This window comes from Canis aureus, chromosome 12 (genome assembly GCF_053574225.1).
Source record: "Canis aureus isolate CA01 chromosome 12, VMU_Caureus_v.1.0, whole genome shotgun sequence".
Classification (NCBI taxonomy): domain Eukaryota; kingdom Metazoa; phylum Chordata; class Mammalia; order Carnivora; family Canidae; genus Canis; species Canis aureus.
In genome coordinates, this window is record NC_135622.1 from 1,179,296 (window position 1) to 1,192,952 (window position 13,657).

The following is a 13,657-nucleotide window of genomic DNA, read 5'->3' on the forward strand; positions in this document are numbered from 1 at the left end:
CATCCTCTCCCGCAGAGCCCTCTTGCTCCCAGCCATCCCCCACTCACCCCTCATAAAGCAAGTACAAGGCCGAAACTGCCAGTCCCCTGGCCCCTTGACCTACAGGGTAACTGCTAAAGGAGATCAGTGGTCTCTGCAGCGACAGTGAAACAGTGGATTTCACCAGAAGTGCTGCCACTCACTTCAAAGGCAGCATTTAGACCAGCCAGGTAGAAGTGTTTTGTTCACAAACTCCCTGTGTGCCTAGGACAGTGGCTGTAGCACCCACCCTGCTGATGCTAAGGAGTGATATGAGTAGAATAAATCAACACCCCGAGGCTACAGTACAAAAGAAGTAACCCTGGAGGTCTGCTTTCTCCCCACGGCCCCAAGGGTATGGGGACCTGCGGGGTGGTGAAGGAACGGGGAAGGGGCGCTGCAGATGGGCACTGGAAAATCAGCTTACCTTACCAGCTGCGCGACCACAGAAATATCCTTGACCTCTCTCAGCCTTGCCTTCTGCATCTGCAAGGTCGTATGGCATTTTTCCTACCTCACAGGGCTGTGGCGAAAACTTAGGTGGATAATATATGCAAAACGCCTGGCACATTGCTAACACATAGTAGACACATGCATGCTCTTACGCTAATAATGAAAAGTAATAGGCCGCCCCTGGAATTTCCAGCAGTCTCCTCTGAAATGATCTCATTTGAACTCTGACATCCATCCGTCTATCCTGTTTTATCCACACTGCAGTCCTGAGGCATCGCTCTGGTGTCCTGAGTCCCATCAAAGGGCACGGGATAGTCACAGCCACATTGGAAGCATGGCCAGACGTCCTAGCCAGGGGGAGGTCCCCTTCAGGAAAGTGAAGGCATGTGCAGGGTCAGTCTCAAAGGGGCCAAGGTGATCCTTCTCCTCCTGACACGGTGGTCAGCTCCTAGACCCTTCTGTCCTTAAATATCCCACTGTGCCAAGAGGCCCACATCTGCTGTCTACGTCCAGAGACAAGCCCAAATGACAAGACGTTCTCACCCACCCCGGGTGTGTGTGGCTATTCGGACAACTGTGTGTGTGTTGGAAAGACAGGAAGGGGCAGGATTGCCTGTGTCAGACAGCCGAAGGGCAAAGGGAACGCCCCCACCAAATGTGGCGGTGACACCCCTTGCTCCCCTCCCCCCCAATGTGGCACAATGACAAATGTAATCATCTTAAAAGGTCCCATCACCTGCTCAATCATCCCCAAGAAGCACACACAGCACTATGGAAAAACTGACACCAGCACCACAGGGTGTCAGCCAGGAAAAAAGTTGAATCACCAGGACACCACCAACCCAATTGTCAAAGACCAAATAAAAAGCCTCATGAATTCTCCATCAGCAATATAACGCTTCCTGGCCTAAGCAAATACAGACCCAGCATGTGAATTGTAAAGGGATTTTGCATTAGCCTCAATGACTTCCAACGGCGGCCGAAGCAGAGGCCCCTGAGAAGCACGCGTCTCCACACAGCTGCCTTCGTGGGCCCTAATCCTGTTAGGGTGAAGATTGCAATCTGCTTCCTGGGCCCCTTCCTCTGATGGAAAGCTTCGCACACCAGCACCATAAATACATTTCTGTGACCTCAGCCAGAGAAGGGACCTCGGGGAAGGTGGAAGAGATGGAGTCACCTGTCGCCGCACCGAGGGCCTCCCCCTCCCTGCGAGGCCGCTGCTGCTTCTGTGCCTGACCACATGATGCATTTAGACCATCTCACGGTCACCCAGGTAGGCCAGGTCACTCAATCACAGAGGCAGGCCGGGAAAGCCAGGCTGCTCCTCCTCCAGCAAGAAAAAACAAGCCGGGTGGCCCGCTGTGCAGAAAACCCAAGTTCAGAGTCACTTAGAGAAAGTCTGCTCAAAGATACTGACCCCAAGAGCATGTGTGGCAGTGAAGAGGAGTCAAGCAAAAGAGAAATAGCCTGCAGATACATTATGGACAAGAAACACAAGAAGGATCCACAGGGGGTGTTCTCGGTGTCTCCCGTTAATGGAAATGGGTCCCTTCCTGAGGACGCGCGCTGAACTGCTCAGTATTTCTGCCCTCCCACCTGCTGCCCAGGCCCCTGTGCCACCTGGGGGCAGCCCTTCACAAGCACAGATGTGTACACGAAGGCAGTAGTCACCACTCACTGCACCCCACACACGCACAGGAGGCATGGCCGGAAAGACAAGTAGTGGCTTAATTTTCCACGTTTTATAAAATGCATGTCCCACCACCCCCTCCCCAAAAGAAAACTCAGTTCAGAGCAAGCTACCGCCCGCAAACACATCCCTGGTGTGCCTCCCTCTCTCTGATGAGGTGACTGCCCTTGCTCCTGCAGCTTGGACAGGCAACTCCATCCTCCTCCGCTGGATCCCAACCATCCCGAGTCTCCCTCCCACATGACCTCCGTCCTTCCATCCACCAGCACAGACTCACCCCAGGGTGGTCATGGTGACAATGGTGTACCAAAAAGAGGCAGGGATGCTGGTGAACTTGCTGGCGGAGGAGCCCTTCTCGGCATAAAACATCACAGTGGCAAAGATGATGATGGCCATGGTGAGGGAGAAGAGGAGGAAGCCAAGTTCGGAGGCACAGCTCTTGAGCGTGTAGCCCAGGATCCGCAAGCCCTGGGAGTGGCGCGAGAACTTGAAGATCCTGAAGACGCGGAAGACCCGGAGGGTGACAAAGGCTCCGGACACGTCTTCGTTGTTGGTCATGACCAGGCCGATGTAGTAGGGCATGATGGCCACCACGTCGATGATGCTCATGACACTGCGGATGAAGCGGTAGCGGCTGGGTGCTGCGAAGAGCCGGAGCAGGTACTCCACGGTGAAGATCATGACACAGGCCGTGTCTAGGCAGAAGAAGGCCACCGAGTAGCGCTCTCCGCACGGCAGCTCCTTGCTCCCGGGCACCGTGCCACACGGCACCGTCTCCACCACGTTGGTGATGACTGACACGGCGATGAAGAAGCCCGTCACATAGTAGAAGACCAGGGCTAGCGTGCTGGTGTGCGGGTTCTCGAAGGCGCGCCACATGGTCTGGCGGAAGCTGAGTGAGGGCATGGACTCCTGGTTGTTCTCTGAGTCGTTGTCGTCCATGAGCCGCTCGGCGTTCTCCCTCTTGCGGTCCTTGTACTCCTCGTAGCAGCAGTCGCCGATGATCTCGGGCAGGATGCCGTAGAAGGCCAGCTCCTCGTCGTAGGCCGAGATGCACTCGTAGCGAGGGTAGTGCAGCTTCCCCGTGCGGTAGAAGTTGAGGACGCAGCGGAACACCTCCGGGTCCCGGTCGAAGAAGTACTCCTTGGTGTCCTCGTTGAAGAAGAACTCCTTCTCCGTGCTGCCCAGCAGCGTGTCGGGGTAGCGCTCCAGCGTGGTCCGCCAGGTCTGGAACCTCCGGCCGCTCACGTTGAGGACGATCAGTTCATCCTGCCGTTTGCTCTTGTCGGCGGGGGCGAGGGGCATGGGGCAGTTGGCCACCGGCATCCACCCGATGGCCGCCGCCCGCGCGAAGGGCAGCCAGGCCGCCACCCCCGCTGCCATGCTGCGTCCCCCTGCCCGGCCTGGCGCCGGCGTGGAGCTGGCTTCCGGACTCCTGGGAAGACAAAAGGGGAGAGCGGAGACCCCGGTGAGCGCCCGGCTGCTCCCGCCCGCAGAGCCAACAGGATGAAGGGAAGGGCAGCCACGCGGCGGCTCGGCAAGGGCGTCCAGGGCCGGTGGACAAACCCGGGCCCTGCTGGGGGGCGGCCCCGGCTGCCGCTCCCGACGCGCAGGGCAGTAGGGCGGGCTGGCGCCACCAGGTGCTGTGGACGGCCCGGCACACCGTCGGGTCCCGCGAGGGCTCGGGAGCGTGGGAAGGAAGGGCCTTTTCGGAGGAAGGGGTGGGAAGGTGCGGGCAATAATCAGCTCCGAAAGGTTACGGCGTTATTACGAATTTAAATCGGGAGAGGGTAAATGAGTTCTCATTAAATGAATTTAAAAGTGGGATAAACACGCTAATTTTTATTTCACTCTTCACCCACCAGAGTAATCAGGGATGGGGGCTGGGTGAGGGAGAGTGGGTAAACACAGTGTCTGCTCCTCACTGGTGAGCAGAGGCTGGGCCTGCCCCATCCGGAAGGTTCTCGGAGACAGCAGGTGAAGATGGTGGGCCCGGAGTCCTATTCCCCAAGTCCCTGGTAGGGTGACACTCTCCGGGACCCCTGGCAGCCTGGCACCCATTCGTGCCCCTCGGGGCCAGGACAAGAGGCTGTGACGCCAGGCAGGGTTCCTTGCCCGCCCTGGAAAGCGGGTCTTGGGCTACTGGTTCACCTGCCTCCCTGTGCTGTCCCTCTGCTTCCCAGAGGAAGCCGATCCACACTCTGCCATCTCCAGATTCCTCGCCTCCCGTCTCCATCTGCCCACCATCCATCGCTCCCTTGGGTTATGTAACGACGCTCCTTCCCTGCCAGCCCCTTTCACCCTGCCCCACTCCACCCCCTGGAGGTTCCTCCAGGCCCGGGGCCACCTTGTCCCTTCCCCTGACAGTCTCCGAACCACATCGTGGACACACCTCCCCGTCACCTGCATGTTTGCTGGGGAACAATGGCTCGGAGAATTATTTTGGGCTTTGAGAAACAGATTTACCTTCCCAAATCTGGCTTTTTAAGGATGATACTGAAATGACTCTGAATCCCCAAATGTGTTACCATCTGTGGGAAGACATGTGGTGACACAGAAACACACGTAACAGCACCAGGAAATTGTTTGGGGTTGACACACTCATTTTCACTAATCCTAAACTGGCACATGGAACCAATCCTAACTCAGAATCATTTGGACCCCCAGGAGTTCAGTTGGCTTGACGGTATGTTTCACTGAATGAGGCAGAGGTTTGTCTGGTAAATGGGATTTGGTCTTCATCCTTCCCTATAAACCGGCTTCCTTCCTTTGCCTACCCACCCCTCGAGGCTTTCAGACCTCTACCTCATCTCGCTCCTGAGCTGCCACTGGACTTTCCCACCTGGATGCCTCTGAAGCCGGACAAGGTCAAACCGAACCCGCCTCCTTGCCCATCAGTCAACCTTTTGTTCACAGCTTCCCTCACCCCAGACCCGTCCCTTTGGCCATCTTCCTCATTGCTTCACCCAAGGAGTTGCCAAATAATGAGACGATAGCTCTGACTGCCCTCTTTCCCACCAGCCTGTTCACCTCGCGTCCCACCCATTGCTCCTGGTCCCCAGAAAGCCTTTCTGCTCAGGGCCCTCTCCCTACGGCCCAGTGCTCTGGTGCTCAGTCCCACAACCTACAGAATCAGGTCCGAGCTCTGTGGCCCGGCAGGCCAGCATTGCCACCAACGGATCCTGGTGGACAGTTGCAGCCCGTGCCCATGCACCCCTACCAGCCTCAGCAGCAAGAGCAGAGTGGCTCATGAGGGGACCATGCAGGGCTCTGTTCCTGGACATGCTTCCTTCTGCAGGGAATCTCCTTCTCCTCCAGCCCTCCTGATCGCCCCCCATCCCCGTTCCTCAGCGTCTCTGCAATGCCCCCTTTTCTCGTCACCTTGAAATTCCCTCCTTCTTTGGGCTCACGGCATTTTGCCCCCTTCTCAGCACCTATCGCCCTCTGGGCTGGATCACAAGACACTTTCTACATGTCTAATAATCCCCGTCACTAACATTCATCGTGCGGTTCATCGGCACCAGGCACTGCACGGTCTCCCACGGATCATGTCATGTCACCCTCACGGCAACCTAGGAGGAAGCCTAGGAGTTGGCAGTCTGAGGTCAGAAAGGGAGGGACTGGAGATCTCACCTCAGGCAGCCTGACCCCTCTACCTGTGCCCTGAAGTGCCCTGAAGCATATGCTTCCTGACTTTCCTAGGTCTTCCAGTCCATAGAGGGACAGCAGCTGGTGTCAACAGAGGGCTGACTGTGTGCCAGGCACCGTACCGCAGGCATCCATGGACCATCTCGGCCAACCCTGCTGGCAAGCCCAGGGGGTAGACACCACTGTCGTCCCCATTTTGCAGATGAAGAAGATTAACGAAGAGTTTGAACAACTGGCTGAAGGCAGAGAGATTTAAGCCCAGGCTGTCTCTGTCTCCACGTGGAGGTGAAGGGTACAGCCCCGTTTCCCCCTCCCATAGGAAGTGCCTTAAGGCTAAAGGCCATGAGACCTCAAGTTTTACATGACAGCCCAGGAAGCAGCACAGTATGCATAAGGAGGTTCTCAGCCTGGGAACCCAGATTTTGTAGATGCCACTTGCATTCCACCGATTTTACTCCATGCCCCGTTAAGGGGGGGTCTCAAGGGTAGACGTCCTCTCTCCCAACAGTGAACCCCACGGACAGATCAGAATCAGAAGAACCCAACCGAAGTGCCTCTCACTCACTGTGCTCCCAGTCGGGCTTTTGCACAGAGCCCACCTCTGCCTCAGTTTCCTAATCTGCATTCTACGGAGAATACTCACAGGTGCCTCTGCTCCCTCATAAAGGGAGGGTGATTCAGATGCCGCAAAAGACAACAGGAATGACAATGACATTCCCTATAAATGTCATCACTCAGAGAACAGAAATACAGCACAAGCCTGATGAGCTCCTGATTATGGCACAAGAACAGGGGGATTGTTCATCCGCGACAGTGGGTGATCCACATGCCACTGATGGATTTGGGAGCATATCCTGTGCATTTTATATCTTTTTCAAGAAATTTACCCTGATAACTCCCATACTTCCTCTGGGCCACCAGGAGGATCTGCAGTCCCTTAACACACTCTGAGCTGGGTTTTCCGAGGAGCAAGGGAAGTCTGGCAAGCAAGCCAGCAACGTAAGCATCGGTCACAGATAATTCCAATTCACATTCAGTTAACATTTACTGAGTGCTGGCAATGCTCTGGGCACTGTGTTAGGCACTTTTACAGCAACAATTTAATTTATCCCTACAGAAAACTCTATGACTTGGACATTTCTGCCTATAAGTTTCAGGGAGGGAGCAGGGACTCAGAAAGAGTCCTTCAAAGTGACGGAATCCCATGGACATAGGAGCTGATGATTTTCAAACAGACCTCTGACTGAGTCACTACCAAAAGGCTCTCCTGACCTATGTGTAGGTAGATATTTATATTCCTCATAGAAGAGAGCAGGATGCAGAGACTCCCCCTACGCCGGCCCAGGCAGTGAAAAGCATGAGGTCAGGAAGCCTTGCATTCCAGTTCCAACTCTTTCCTGAACTTGCTAGAGCAAGCCATCATTGGCCTCAGAATCCACATCTGTAAAATGAGAGAGCTAGACAAGGAAGTGACAGGGAGGCCTGTGGCTCAAAGGATTCCATTAGGATCCAGGCCATCAAGGCTATGGCTTGGGTCTCACTGAGACCTCCTCCTAACAGTTGCCCATGCAAAGCAGGAAGTATAGCGTCTGGGTTTGCTGCTGTGGGGACAGACTTAGCCCAAGCCTCATCTCAACAAGAGGCAGTTCTGGGAATTCCTGATGAGGCTGGTGCCCAGAACAGGGTGTGCAGCCCGCACTGCTCAGAACTCAAAGCTGGCAGAGGCGGGGTCCGCCCATAGAACCCCTGGCCTACTCCCTGCAGGGTAAAGGGGGCCAGGTTCCTGGACATGGGGCCCTGGACCTCTGACCCTTGACATCTTTGCTTTATCCCAGGTTGGAGTTCAGAGGGGCAGGACCTCGAGAGGGTTAGAGCAGCAAGGAGGAAGATCAGAGAGTGCTGAGCCCGGAGGTACCTTGTTAGCACCTGCTTAGGCTAGTTCCGCATCTCTGCACCCTGAGAGGGCAATGCCATTCCCCTTCCAATCTTCCAGGGCTGCTGTACCCTGACTCCCAAGCCTCCGTGGCCGGCCCAACCCCTGCCAAGCTGATTCCACCACTTTACCCTTTCCACCTCAGACCAAGCTCCTCTGCTCAAGGGCAATGAGTATTACAGATACTGCTTTTGGATGAATGATTGAGAGTCAGGGAAGGAAAAACAATCCTCTACCTACCTAAATGCTTCCAGTCCCAAGGCCAAACCAATCCAGGGCAGTCTTCCTAAAGAAGGCCAAGCAAAAGCCAGGCTGTCTCCAGAGGCTCAAGCCTGGTTCTCCTGGTAAAACGTACCTCAAAAGGAACAATTGCCCCACCACTACTTTCCCTCTCTCTCTCTGTCTCTCTCTGTCTCTCTCTCTCTCTCTCTCTGTGTGTGTGTGTGTGTAGGAGGGGTGATAGGGTTTGAAAGGGGAAGAAAAGTTTCCCTGCCTGATACCATGCCCAGGGCCATAGCAGCCTGCACACAACCCTGCAGACATGACCTGGCTTAAGCAGGGATTCTCCACAGCTCTCATGGCAGCGCTTGCCCCCGACAGGGATCAACATCTCCTGAAGCAGACCTGGGTATGAATTCCTGCAACAGGCACAAGAGTGCGGCCCCATTTCCAGCCAATGGCACTGCACACGCCTCAAATGCCAAGGTTTTACTAGGACGTGGACGCCTTACAAATGAAAAATCTGAAGCTATTTTTGCTTTTGGCAGAAGAGTTTGACAGTGGGAAAGATGGGGGTGGGGGGAGGCTGGGGAAGTGCCATTTAGAACAGGTGAGTGCTAAAATGACAAAGGCAAAAAACCCTAGAAGAGGAGGGAATGCATCTTCTCCTGCTGTAAGAAGTCAGCCCTATTAAACAGCTTCAATTTTGGAGGGAGAGGGCCGAAAGTCAGCAGAGTGACCAGAAGGCCTGTCCTGGGGGCTGACACCTAACCTGAGCCCAGGCACAGGGCAGCAAAAGTATCATGTCACCAAGGTCTGACCTTCAACGACCTCAGCGGAGTGCTGGGTGTGGAGAGTCTCTGGAAACTTTTTCCTTCCACAATTGTGCTTAGCCCGGAATGGGGCTGGTCCCGGGGGGAAGGGGAGGGTCCTGACAATGGGGTGGGGGTGGCAGGGCTTCTCAAGTGCCCACAGGGTTTGGGTGGACAGACATGCAACTGACAGGATGCAAGGCTGGGGATCTTTGGGGTGCAGGCCTGGCACGCACGCACACACACACACACAGATCCTCTTCTCCCACAGTGCCACTCCTAGGCTGGCCAGGGCACTTTCATGAACTCCAGCAAAGGAAACAAGCTGCTAATCTTTCTTTTCCTGGGGGTCCCTTGTGGACTCGCATTTTGTTGCCTTCAAGTAGCGACAGGGAAAAATAAGCACATCAATTGCCCTCTGTGTGCCAACATGTCCTCACGGGGAGATGTACACTCGCTTGGCACTGAATTCCTGCACGTCCTTTCTACAGACGTTAAATATCCAGGTTTCCTTGAACTAAGGGTAAACACGGCATACATTTAACCATCCGGCACATTCACGCACGATACCCACATGCACCGTATAGGAATCCCAGCCCCTTCTTACAAACAGGATTATCAGAAAGTTCGGGCAGTCTTTCTTCCGAAATACAATCGAGCCCTGTCTTGGCTTCAGGATCCCAGGTTCCGAAGCTCAGCCTGTTGCTGACATGCCAGGCTGTCCAGGGTAAAAGCAGAACCCCTTGGACTTGGTCCAAACGTCAACGCTAAGCAGGTGCAGGAGTTTAGTCTTTCCAGGTAACTCCTCGGCCCGGTCCCCTCGGCGCCCCAGCCCCGGTGGGTGTCAACACCTCGCCAAAGGGACTCTTTCGGGCCCCCTCCCCGGGGCCTCAGCGGCCCAGGCTTCCCCGGGAGACCTTTCCGGGAGCTCACGCGGTGGCAGCGGGCTGGGGCTGGGGCAGGACCCGCCGTGCAGGCCCCCGGCCTCCGGGCTGGAGAACTTCGCGGAGCGCCCCGAACTGCTCCCGGCGTCCGCCCTCAGCCATGTCTCCGGTGCCCCTCAACGGGGTGGGGGTGCCAGCGAGCCGTCGCCACCTGCCGCCAGGTCCGGGCTGCCCGCGGCACCCCGCGGAGGGCAGGCCAGTGGAAGGAGCGCGAGGCTCGCACCCCACCCAAGCCCCGCGTCGCCGCGCGGCCCGGCCCCGGCCCCAGGCGGCTGCACAGCCCGCGGGAGGGAACCGACGCCCCCGGCCGGCTGCCTGCTCCCCGCGGCGCCGGCCCCACCCGCAGTCCTTCCGGCGCCCCAGCGCCCACCCGCCCGGGCGCAGGAGTGGGAGGGCGCCGCGTGGGCAGCTGGAGCAACAGGCGTGGGAGCGGCGCTCCGTGCGCTTCCCGCTCCAGGAGGCTCGGTCGCGTCCCTCTTACCTTCGGCGGAGCGAGTGGCGGGCCCCGCACCCGCGCGCGAGGCAGCTGCGGCCGGAGCCGGAGCCGGAGCCGGGGCCGCGGAGGCGCCGAGCGCCCAGCAGCGCGGGGAAGCGCCCAGCAGCCGCCGCTCGCCGGCGAGGTCTCGCTCGCTCCCTCCCTGGCTCGGTCCGTCCGTGCGTCCCTCGCTCCGTGGGGCCGTGGGGCCCTGGGGCCCTCCCTCCCCCCTCCCTCCCTCCTGCGCCGCAGCTCCGGCCCCGGCTCCGCGGCGCGTCCCCTCCCCGCCGCCCGGCTCGCGGGCTCGCGGGCTGCCTCGCTCGCGCCCTGCCCCCGCCGCCGCCGGCGCCGCGCGGAGCGGAGCCCGGCGGGCCCCGGGCTGCCTGGCGAGGTCCCTTCCCCCGAGCGGGAGGCGCCGGGGCGCGGCGTGGGCGGGGTGCAGGGGAGGTCCGGGGGCGGCGGCGAGGCTGCGCCCTCCGCTCCCCGCCGCTCCCCGCCGCTCCCCGCCGCTCCCCGCCCGCCGGGCGGCTCCAGGCCAGGCCCGAGAGCGCGGGCCGCCAGGCAGCGGAGGCAGAGAGGAGGAGGACCTGGAGGCTCGCCGCGGGAGAGTGCCCGGGGCGAGGGCGTGTGACTCCCCGCGCGAGGGTGTGCGCGCGTGTGTGTGTGTGTGTGTGTGTGTGGAGGGGCGCGCGCGCGGGGGGCGGGGAGACGGGCAGAGCCTGGTGCGTCTCCGCGGGCGAGTGGAGGAATCCTAGGGTGTGCCTGGAGGTGGCGGCGCGTGCCGGCGCGGGCGGGCGCGGGGGTGAGCGCGGCAAGGTGAGCTCGGCTTGGGCTGGGGGCGGAGCCCCGGGGGGCGCGAGTGCGAGCTGGGGGCGTATTGCGGGGGCCCGGGGAGAGGCGGCCCGGAGCGCCAGGGTGTGCGCGCGCGTTGGGGGGTGCTGTGGAGCTAGCTGGGTGTCTCCTTCTCACCGACTGTCCACGCGACACCATCTCTTGCTTGCGGCCGAGCCCCGCCACCTGGCGAGGCGGAGCCAACTCCGCGCAAGCTTCTCGGCGCCCCGGCTCCCGGCTCCGCGTGCCCCCAGGTGCCGGGGCTGCAGACCCCAAGGGGGCTCCCACTACCCTCATCCCGCGTAAGAGACGCTGTCCTCCCGGGGCGCGAGGGGCGAGACCCAAAGGTAGGGATTCACCTTCCCGCCCCACCACGTGCTCCCAGCATCCAGGTCCGAGAGTCCGGACGTAGGATGAAGCCTCAGCCTGAGCCCGCCCCATCGGCCCTTCGGTCCCTCCCCAAAGCCCACGGAGCCGCAGTGCCCGGCGCTCCGGCCCAGGCTGGAGAGCAGGCGGTCGGCATGTGGCCACAGGACCCGCGGATGGGGCCCGGAGGGGGGGGGGCAGCCTCCCGCCCTCGGGCCGTGGCGCGCTGATCCTTCAGCCCGCGCGGTCCGTGCAGACGGGTGGCTCCGGCTCCCCCTGGTCTGCGGCCGCGGTACTAGGACCCCGGGATCTCGGCCCGCCCCCCGGGAAGCCAGGCGGCTCCGTGCCTCGGCTGGCCCAGCACACGGGCTCGGGCTCGAGCGATCGCAGCTCTGAGTGTGGAGAGGGTGTGCCCGAGACAGACGGCCAGGGGAGAGCGAAGTGCGCGGTGAAGGCGCGGGAGAGCCTCGCTGAATCGGGCGGGGGGCCTCAGGCTGGCGAGGACCTCCAGCCCTGTTCCAGGGTAAGGGGTCAGGGCCCGTCGTCGCGGGCTAGGCCGCTGTGGGCCCCCGGAAGCTGGAGCCCCTCTTTCACTCCTCCCTCCCACTCTCCCCAAAGCCCCCCTCCGTGTGTCAGTCTGAAAGGTGTACAATTGGCCCTTCAAGAGTGGGCGTGGGATCCCATCAGCATTTGCCGGGAGTCCCAGAGCCGGTGGGATTTGCACACAGTAATAATGATTAACAACACTGCCACTCCCTGGCAGACTGGGGAAGAATTCAGGGAAGGCCCTGGCACTGCTCCCACCATCCTCCTCCCTTCCCTCTAGGGAAGAGCTAATTTTCGCCAACTACAAGCCTCCGTTGCTAGGACCCCTGGGAGGGCCCCAGACTCTGGGGGGAGGGGGTTCCAGGGAGGGGCATTTTCCTTCAGTCTTCCACCCTTTGGCCCACTGGGGAGAGTTAAAACCTCCTATTTTATTTCTGTCTGCGTCTGAATTCTCGTACGTTCCCACCTTTGTTTTGCATCTGTCAGCCAGCTTTCAGGGCTGGGTCTGCCCCAAGCAGAGGCTTCCTGGAACCCTTAGCTGGGGGCATCCTTCCTCTTCCAGAGAGGTCAACTGACCTCTCCCACACCTTCTAAGTCCTATTTGAGGACAGGACACTGATTCGTAGGCTCCCCTCCCACCTGCACCCCCCACACCCGGCCCTGTTCCTCCTAGGTTTCCAGCCCATCATTCAAGAGAAGTAGCTCTCCAGAGGATCTAGAGGGAAATATGAAAAGACTTGAATTTCTAGTCTAGGCCAGTATGGTTTTTATTTACCTGCCCTTCTCACAAGCAGGTGACCTGGAAAACATAAGAGAGCAAGAGATGGGCAGATGGGAAGCTCCGTGACTCCTGCAGCTGGAGGAGCCCCTGGAGATGCTGACCCACCCACCGGCTGCCACCCTCCTTCGCATCTTCCCAGCACTGCCTGGCCTCCCTTTTCCCCCTCTCTGCCTCTGGCCTGGCCTGGCCGGGATTTTCACTTGCTTTTCCCCCATGACACGGCCGCCTTTCTTTTAACTCTCAGCTTCTATTTAAAAAGCTAATTTGGGAGCTTGTCCATGCTCCCAATTCAGACATTTTAAATAGGAACTGAAAGTCAGGAGCTGCCAGGGCACTAGATTTCCTTCCCTTGCCACCAGCACAGCTAAGGCGTGTGTTCAGTCACTCTGCTGGCCCTCACCGTGTGTGTATGCGCACACGCACGCACGTGCGTGCATACATAGGTGTGTGTGTGTGTGAGAACGTGAGCTAGCTAGTGAGAGGGTGCACCGAGTGTCTTTCAAGCTATCTTTTCTATATGAAGACGATGCTCCCGTGAATGACTGTTCTCTGTGTCTGTGTGTCCTTCCTAAGCTGTGCACACAGGAAGATTCTTCTTGAGTCCCATGGTTCTGGCCATGCATGCAGAGGTGCTGCCATGCACAAGCTTTTGGGCATCAACTGAGCTATTCTTTAGTAACTGAAGTGAAACCCAAATTGAGACATGGAAATCATAGCCATAAATAAACCCATTCTATCAATGGGAAAACTGAAGGCGGTTGATGCATAGGGACATATCCTAGGACACACACTTAGAGGGAAACTCTGAACCCTCCCTTTCTCCATTCCCCAAGGCTGCTGGTCATTTGCTCTTCTGAGAATAGAGTGGCCCCCTCAATCAGATAAGATCTGCCCTAAAAGGACACTCCTGACCTGGCTCTGTTGGCCTCTCCAGTGCTTGG

At 58.7% G+C, this 13,657-nt stretch overlaps 1 protein-coding gene and 1 long non-coding RNA gene across 5 annotated transcripts in view; one reads left to right on the forward strand and one right to left on the reverse strand.

Moving 5' to 3' along the window:
• The window catches only part of KCND3 (potassium voltage-gated channel subfamily D member 3), a 201,479-nt gene extending 191,168 nt beyond the window's left edge, over nucleotides 1–10,311 (reverse strand). Inside the window, exons 1-2 of one of the 4 annotated variants that reach the window (XM_077916086.1) lie at nucleotides 10,199–10,311; nucleotides 2,439–3,596 (exon numbers count right to left, since the gene is read on the reverse strand). In XM_077916086.1, the coding sequence (XP_077772212.1) occupies nucleotides 2,439–3,544 (1,106 nt within the window). In that variant the 5' untranslated portion in view covers nucleotides 3,545–3,596; nucleotides 10,199–10,311. The remainder of the gene's footprint in view (nucleotides 1–2,438; nucleotides 3,597–10,198) is intronic. The other 3 variants (XM_077916085.1, XM_077916088.1, XM_077916087.1) reach the window with 3 other exon arrangements.
• Nucleotides 10,312–10,895: 584 nt separating this feature from the next.
• The window catches only part of LOC144324576 (uncharacterized), a 62,106-nt gene continuing 59,344 nt past the window's right edge, over nucleotides 10,896–13,657 (forward strand). The window contains exon 1 of the long non-coding RNA XR_013390020.1: nucleotides 10,896–11,008. This is a non-coding gene — a long non-coding RNA (uncharacterized LOC144324576). The remainder of the gene's footprint in view (nucleotides 11,009–13,657) is intronic.